General features: G+C 40.6%; 1 protein-coding gene across 3 annotated transcripts; it reads right to left on the bottom strand.

Moving 5' to 3' along the window:
* Nucleotides 1-2,472: 2,472 nt before the first annotated feature.
* On the bottom strand, nucleotides 2,473-8,477 carry LOC111968005 (rho-related GTP-binding protein RhoU). 3 transcript variants are annotated; one of them, XM_023993489.2, is made up of 4 exons: nucleotides 8,337-8,477; nucleotides 7,450-8,063; nucleotides 6,543-6,601; nucleotides 2,473-4,344 (listed from the first exon to the last, which is right to left on the bottom strand). In XM_023993489.2, the coding sequence occupies exons 2-4, from the start codon at nucleotides 7,697-7,699 to the stop codon at nucleotides 3,892-3,894; spliced, it is 762 nt and encodes a 253-aa protein (XP_023849257.1). In that variant the 5' UTR covers nucleotides 7,700-8,063; nucleotides 8,337-8,477; the 3' UTR covers nucleotides 2,473-3,891. The 3 variants fall into 3 exon arrangements, with proteins under 3 accessions (XP_023849257.1, XP_023849258.1, XP_070301050.1); XM_023993490.2 differs by having other exon boundaries at nucleotides 7,450-7,853; XM_070444949.1 differs by lacking the exon at nucleotides 8,337-8,477 and having other exon boundaries at nucleotides 7,450-7,853; nucleotides 7,949-8,330.
* Between the last annotated feature and the right edge of the window lie 318 nt (nucleotides 8,478-8,795).

Here is an 8,795-nt window from a genome sequence, read left to right as displayed (position 1 = left end):
GCAGTTTACTCTGGGCACCTTTTTATCCAAGCTACTCAATACTGCCCCCCAGTCCCAAAGAAGTTAATGGCTTGCAAGTAAGCWTCTCACTGTAAGGTCCACACCTGTTGTATTCAACGCATATGACAAATACAATCTGATTTGATAAATATTTTGCGTCCCCGCCTTTCACAAAGTGGGCACTTCTTATCACAGGGCGGCATCAGCGCTCACCTAAAAAGCCCATATGCCACTGGTTGAGAGAAATTGTCATTGTTTTGGGGCAGAATTATGTGAGTTTTTATGTTTTGTTGGAGGTGCGTCTTGGTCAGTTTAGCTTAGAAAATGCCGCCCTCGTCAATCTGCCACCATTGGCAGCCGCCTAATCCTGCCTAATGAGCGGGCCGGCCCTGATCTGTACCATCTAGACATCTCTCACATTTATTCTGGTCTCAGTTGTCATGTGGGACTGTATGGTTGAGCAAGAGCTCTACATATTGCACCACCAACACACACATCYCTGCAATATGAAACAATCACAGAAAAGTGGCCTGAAAATGTCAGTCATTAAGCAGGGCCAGCTTCTGGCTGAGAGAATAGAGCAGGCTGTCAGCCTAACAGAAAGTTTGAYTGACTGGTAAAGACTTCAGATGATTGGCCTAATGGCTCATAGCTGTGACTGCAAGTGAAAGCATAAGGGGCTTTCTATATCAACATTTAATTTCATATTTCAATTTCAACTGCATAAACTCTCCCTGTTCAAGTACATTTTTACAATATTGACTGTATTCGGGTTCTGTTAATACCGTTGACATAATTACACTATCCAGTATTGAGCCATAGTTGTTCAGTCAATCAAGCATTAATTTGTTATAAATATGTAATTACAAATATCACAAAGGAAAAGAGTTTCAGATACATTGGAATGGATTTGTTAGGGTTTTGTAACAAACACAAAACCCAGATTGTATACCAAATATTCTTTATTTTCCAAAGGTATCAAACTACAGACAAACAGATCTTTGTTCTGACATTACACTGAATGCGAGCTGTTATTTCATCACAACCCCATCCCCCACAGAGCCCTGAACATAGATCATGGAACCTCCATGTTTGCTGGAAGTCATAGCTTGGAAACTCAAGAGTATATATATAGTACACCATGTGATGTGTACTGTAACAAAGATACTCATTTGAAGAAATGCATCATTGTTAAATGCATTTGTGTTGAGAAAATAATCCACACAATACTGAGAAACTGGTCATTGGAAGAAGTTTGAAAATTCTATGACGCGATGAAGAAGCCAACCTTCAAAATGACCTAGAAAAAAAAGGTATGTGCACCACTGTCCACTAACACTTACCGCATACCCACATCACATCCAAAGACCCATCCTATTTAAAGCATTTATGTCACATTTCAATTTCACCCATTTCCCTGTATTTTCCTTTTCAAGAAATAACTAGTATTTCATAACGAGTAGATAAATTGCTGTACATGATTATTTATGTATATTCATGGTGTATGTGATGATAAACATTTAACTGACTTTTAACTGCATTTAACTGCAACATGGTCTACTAAGTGATCCAGTGAAACATTAACTTCTCCATTCTCTCTGTCTTCCATCATAATTCACTTTCAGAGGTCCATCACACATCCACAGGTGACACATCCAGGTCATCTAAGGAGGTTAACATGATCATGCAGGTAACTATCGTTTACCCCAAGGTTTAGTTTGGCATTCTACTGGAAGAGCTATTACGAGGCTTGAAACACAATATCACTGAAAGAAATGACGGTTAACATTTTGAAATTCAAATAATGTCATATCTATGGGCCTACCTAAATCAGAACACGGTATTTACAGAGACAGACATCCCATACACATCCCAGTGATATGGAATATAGGTATTGACAACCTTTTTCAACCAGTTCCAAGATGATGGTGCTGTTAAGCTTGCTCCGGATAGTAAACACGCTCTTTCCAGGGTATTGGTTGCAGAAAGATACTAAATGACTTGATTGGCTCATAGTCATTAATAACAGCTAGCAGAGTATGGTAGTTAAGATCAGTTAACATTGACTCAGCTGCAGTCAGCCCTCTATTATCTCTGTATTATTTTGGCCTAGTCATCTGGGGATGTTTCTGCCTGTGGTGTTTTATCTAAGGAAATCTAAATACCCAGGTTTGTATTATTTTGCTAACATCACCCTATTCTCTCCAAATTGTCTGAACTTCCCGGGAATCTGGTAACCAGGAGTGTCTAATAGTTTGATCCATGACCTATTTTCCTATTTAACCCTTCACTTCTATCATGATTCCAATGCACACGTAACCAAACAAAATTAGCATTACATAGGCCATCAGGCCCATTCAATCAGATATCATATTTTTGCTATCATGATTTAAATCAAACATGATACTACAACAGACATTGTAAAACCCCAGAGTAATGGAAACTGTACAGAATAGAGGGATGGGCAAAGTCTACTGATAACAACAGGGGTACACATTAAATGTGTTGTCCATTAGACCTGTTCTTTATTCAGTGTAATCTAAATATCCAAACTGCCTCTTCATATACAATTAATTATGCACTATAGTCCACAGGTCTGGTTGCGGTACAGTTCTCAGTTGGACATTCATACAGTAAATAAAAGATTGCAGTGAATATATATATATAACTCATGGTTCACAGTAAAGATATATTGCATTGAAATGTTATGTTGAAAAAGTTGATTTCATTTTTGGAGAAGATCATCATTCATTGCTATAATATAATGCTTAACATTGCACTTCAAAACTAATAAACAACCCAAAAGAGTATTAGTACATCATTTGTGTGACTCTTGGTAAAAGTTAAAAAGACTTCCAAGAATTTAACAAAGAAATGTTGACTCACTTATATTGTGTACAACGTGGACAGTAAACAATTGATAGACAAACTAGTCGTATTAGGTTGACATTCTGTATGTAATTTAAAATAAAATATTGCTCCTCCACTTTTAAACTCCTAGAATAGACATTAAAAAACGTAATTTGTCCCCTCCTCACAGTAGACCTAAACATACCTTCCGACACATAAATCAAACAGTGGACATGTTACAAATGCATTTGAAGCCCATAAGGAGCCCTTTAAATGTTACCATGGCGGTATTTGTTTACGACTCCCCGGGTGGTGTTTTGTTCAAGTAAACCAAAGCTCAACAGGTCCAATTCCAGCACATAGCTAGAGACTGATCCTCATGTGAGCTTGGACAGAACCCATGTCCTAATGTAAATACCAGTTCGAAATTCTGAAAAACAGTATTTGAGTGGTTTGTACATTAGACGACAAGCTAAACAAGAACCAGAATGAAAACAATGAAAGTTACACAGTACTCTCCTCGAATTATCTGATTACAGCACTGCATTTTTCTTTTAACATAGGAACTACTAAATCAAAGGGACGGTAAATCCCACGTCGGGAAGTTGACTCAATGTCATACGCCAAATTAATCTGAGTTTACATACACTTACCATGGGAAAGGTCAGAGTAAACCAGGTCAATAAAACAACAACATAGACCCTCCTAGTTATCAAGAGGGTTTGATCTTTCACAGTTGTCTATCGGAAGCTGTGTGTCCTTCAGGATCATGGATATAACACAGGGGAAAGTCAATAAGTAGTCTTATCAAACTGCACTTTGAGGGAAGTCAGATCTGTCTCCATTGCAGTTCACGTTGGTAAAGCAAAAATAGCACAAGGTCAGTGAGGCCTAACCTTCACATATCTCAGATACTCCAGACCAGACCTTCGCCCATATTCCAGTCGCTGTTTTCCTTACTGCCCTGAAGTCTTTTAACATGCTGACATGGAACCAAAATTGGCACCCATGCGTCCCTACTGTCGCACGTGTAGACAGAGGCTAGGCCACACAACAGTACTTCTTCCAGCARGACCTAGAAATCTTCTTCATCTTCTCTGGAGTCCGTTTTTTCAGTCGATGCTGCTGCTGACTGTCGGAGTGCTGGATGCTGGCCACGATGGCTGCGTCAAACACCTCTTTGAGATTCTTCTGGGTGAGTGAGGAGCACTCCATGTATGACACGGCCCTCATGTCCTCGGCACACTGCTGGGCCTCCTGGGGCTCCACTGGCCTTTCTTTGTACTTTGCCAGCTCGATCAGAACCTTGACGTCCTCCCGCAGGTCCGACTGGGTGCCCACCAGAACCACCGGCGCCTGGGGGCAGTGCCGGCGAATCTCCGGCACCCATTTCTCTGTGACATTCTGGAAAGAAGAGGGGCTGACAACACTGAAGCACAGCAGGAAGATGTCTGCGTTGGTGTAGCAGAGCGGACGCAGTTTGTCAAACTCATCCTGCGGGAAGAGGAGAGGAGAGTTCATGACACGACCTGATAACTAGTAGAACCAAGAAGGGCCATGCTCAACACAATATTCCTCCTTGTGAAAAGGTATGAGTGCAGGAATGGAAAGGGCATAGCCATAACTAAGAGAAGYAAAATCCTGCTCTTATTGGCTAAGATGMCACCATGTGCATGGCTGTAACTAGTGGCGCCTCTGCCTCATGACGTAGTCTCTCTGGCAGGCAGGAAAACACAATCCGTGTCCACAGCCTGACAACACATGACACTTCTATCAGTTTCTGTTAGAGTGAAAGTGTTCTGTTTACATGCCATAGTGCTTCTGACTGGGGACAGCACTTTCAGCATAGCCTATAGTTGATTTTAATCTCCTCCAATGTTGGTGACTGACATGCCATTGCGTAATGTATTGTTGAAGGCACTGTTTTTCCGACCAGCATATCTTGAATGTTAAATCAAAAAAACTGCCAAAAGCTAAATTGGAGAAGAGAGGGAGCATTGTTAAATTGCTATAACATGTCTATTATAGATTAAAATAATGACATGCACCATAGTCCACACTTTTGACTCCCAAAAGGAATTTGTGATGACGATCATGCAGCTAAATCATGTGAAAGAGACAAAGTGTGATGAGGCTGTTGAGAGGGTACAGGAGCAAAACATTTATGATTTGCAGTTGGCACAGCCAACCACTACCCCGCTGCCAAACTCTAAGTATAAAGATATGTAATTTTCACCAGCTAAAGAGATGGAGTGGAGCAGTGACATCATTTCTATCATGTATTAGTGGCAGCACAGCATTGCAGGGGATTTACAGCGGTAAGCATCTAACCCATGGGCCATTGCACTGACGCCAATATGGGTGCTTATCTTCGCTAATGTGTGTTTAGTCCTTTTATCTGGCAAACATATTACGCAACATTCAGATTACATTTGCATATCTCCAAAACATCTAGTTCTACTGTGATTTCAACTGGAGGAAAGATAACCATGGCATTCCACTGAGATTATATTTAGCTGTTTATTGTCAAAGCATGCGTTCCCCGCTCTCTCACTCTTTCATCTGTTCCTCTGATACACCCAGCTTATGTGTACCCATTGCTTCCTGGAAGAGATTTTAAAACTGTATTTCCATCCTCAGGAACCCAATGAGGTCAACAACATAAACAGTGAGGGACACTGTAGTTGGTATTCAGGAAATCTTCTGCATGTTTAGTATGCTAAATACATGGACTCTGTTATGAAGAGGGGAGCTGGATGACATCGACAGCTAATCGACAGCTAATATATATTATCTTCATTAATTGGCTCAACCACTTTCTCACATTTGCATGGGGGGGGGGGGGGCACTGGTGCATCTGAAGCATGTGCTTTCGCAATTATTATTTTGGGCTGTCACATGAAAGCTAATTATTCATGGCATGCAAGCGCAAATGTCATCTTCATTATTTGTCAATGTATGCTAAGTTTAACTATGTAATAGGCCTAACTAAGTTATAACTACTATATTGTTTGCATTGTCTTGTATAAAGCTCCAAACACCTTGCAAACGATATTGCTTGCATTGTCTTGATGTCTAATGAAAAGCCTATCCTCTCAGAGCCTCTCTGCTCGCTTTCCAAAGAGACGAAGCAGAACCCGATGAACTCACAGAGCACAGCCTGTGTCTAGACAGAACCGCTCTAGATCTCTCTTGGTCTGCTTTCCAGGGCTGTTTTCCACTGTTGACTCTCTCCAGCCTGCTCTGCTCCTCAGAAACAGACCCATCTCGCGTTTCCTCTGACCAGCCCCAGCTGTGCCGAAGCTTACGTTTCCTTTCCAGGCTCAGATTCAATTCATTACAATTATAAGGTTTCCTATCTGTAATCCCCCCAAGCCGGTTACCCCCTCCCATGTGGGGGAGACAGCAGTTTATCTGAGTAACCTCATTTTTGGTGCAGAATCACGACTGGACAAAAACACTGCTGGAGCACAGCAATTTAGACAGATCACTTCCCTCCCCTACATTAGTAGACTACATTTGACCTCATTCTGTACATCTACTAGTCTGGTAATGCATAGGGGTTAGAACAAGTTTGAGAAATTCTAGGAACAGCAAAAAYGCCAACTTGTTTGTTTTTAGCCAATCCTTCAGACTTCCAGGATAGTTGAGATAATATCAAACTGTCGTATATGTGTATTTTAATTACAAACCTGGCCAGCTGTGTCACAAAGCTGCAGTTTTACTGGCTTGCCATCAACTGCCACGACCGCTGAAAAAAAAACAATTATACATTTAATCAGCCAATATAACAAAGAAATTAGCAACCAAAATGCCATTATATACTGTTACGGACTGAATAGTGTTGTAATGGACAAACTATTGAGTATAATAATTACCATAGTCTTCCTGTTGCCGCCAATGTATGGCAGAAGACAATTGGCAACATTTTTACTAAAGCTGAATAGAAATGTTTTGTCAGTCTCAGTTCAAAATATACACTGAGTGTACAAAATATTAGGAACACCTCCTTCAAGAAATACTGACCAGGTGAATCCGGGTGAAAGCTATGATCCCTTATTGATTTCACCTGTTAAATCCACTTCAATCAGTGTAGATGAAGAGGAGGAAACAGGTTAAATAAGGATTTTTAAGCCTTGAAACATTGTGTATGTATTGCCATTCAAAGGCTGAATGAGAAAGACAAAATATTTAAGTGCCTTTGAACTGGGTATGGTAGTATGTGCCAGGCACACCGGTTTGAGTGTGTCAAGAACTGCAAGTTGCTGCTGGGTTTTTCACGCTCAACTGTCTTTGTGTGTATAAGAATAGTCTACCACCAGAAAGACATCCAGCCAACTTGACACAACTGTGGGAAGCATTGGAGTCAACATGGGCCAGCATCCCTGTGGAACGCTGTTCTGAGGGCAAAAGTCGTTGCAACTCAATATTGGGAAGGTGTTCCTAATGTTTTGTACACTCAGTGTAGGCTACTCATGAATTCACATAAATGGGCCGTTAAAACCGCACGATAAAAACAAGAACTTGCATAGCCCAAAAATACCAATAATAAGTCCTAATAGCCGATTAATAAAAAAAGGCACATATTTGTCAAGTTACCTGCAAAATTATCAAAAGCAGTTGGGACATATTCAGTTGGATATCCATTTGTGGTGTAGCTGACAATCAAGCTCGTTTTCCCAACTGCCCCGTCACCGACAAGCACACACTTCACTTTGCGCTCTACGCCACCGGACCGACACTTGGAGCCCGAAAACGACTCTCTGTTCCGAACCCTCCGAGGGGGAACCGGTGGGACCGCCGCCGACACTGCTACAGGTTTATATTCTCCATCGCCCTGGGGAGGCATCGCCTTGTGGTATCGCCAATGGAACCGTCCAGCGACCAGTTAATCCAAATTTTGCCAAACTATTCGTTTCCTAAATCTGACATCAACTGGAATTTCACAAGAACTGTCCCTTATCTTCTGTAGTGTTTCCATGGCTGGAAAAAGTGTAGCCTTTCTATAAAGACGAAGCAGACAACTTGATGTCAATCCCCCACTGTGCATAAATGAATTCCCCAAGCAATAAATCCTATTAGATAAAATGTTTCCAACCCGTATGATTTGAAGTTCCTTTCCTGAATCTTTTCCAGAGTTGTATTTCGCACTCAACCTCCTCAAAAAAAGCACAGCCTCCTACTCGTGAGCAGCATGACATCAGGAAACACCACTGAGTTAGAAAAAAATGTGCACCATTGACCAATAGCAATAAGCAAGCTTGCTCCCACCCCAAACTAAAATAAATAAATACGCTGGAAACATACAGCAAATACATAATTTGTAAGACTTCGTCTGTTAAATGGTTTATAATACTCTTCTATTCATGGTTAAGTTTTAACAGGCGAAATTGTTACATGTGTTGGAAACAATTGTTACATTTGTATCCCTCAGCCTGTTTGATCTCACCAAGGAGTTACAACAAAAACATGTGGCTACAACCTACCACTTCTCTCCGATGATACGGCTGCGCGACACAGTAGCTCAAATCTGCTACCTGGTGGACTTTGACAGGAAATATTATATATTGATTGACGACGTTAGAGACAAAGATGTAGCGTCATGTCAGCAGCATTAGTGTTCTGTCAGCAAAATTAAGACTTCCGGTTTGCAGATTTTGCCTTCCAAATAAAAGTATGCGTTAAAACGCTATGTGTTGTTAATAAATCAATAATTTTTGCAGCTTTGCATAGCGCATAATGTTAAAATGTTATAATTTTGTAACTACACCGGGGAAAATTCTAAACTAAAGACAATTAGTGCTTTATATAAGATAAATAATATAAGGTGGAGAATATTGAGAATAGTTAAAGCTTAAATAAATGAATGTAAAGAACATCATATTCGACAGATCCTATTAATCTAGCACTAAAGTCTATATATGATGTTATTTCTTGGATGACTG

Source organism: Salvelinus sp. IW2-2015, linkage group LG8, assembly GCF_002910315.2.
Source record: "Salvelinus sp. IW2-2015 linkage group LG8, ASM291031v2, whole genome shotgun sequence".
Taxonomy (NCBI): Eukaryota; Metazoa; Chordata; class Actinopteri; order Salmoniformes; family Salmonidae; genus Salvelinus; species Salvelinus sp. IW2-2015.
This window is presented reverse-complemented; position numbering and strand designations above follow the sequence as displayed.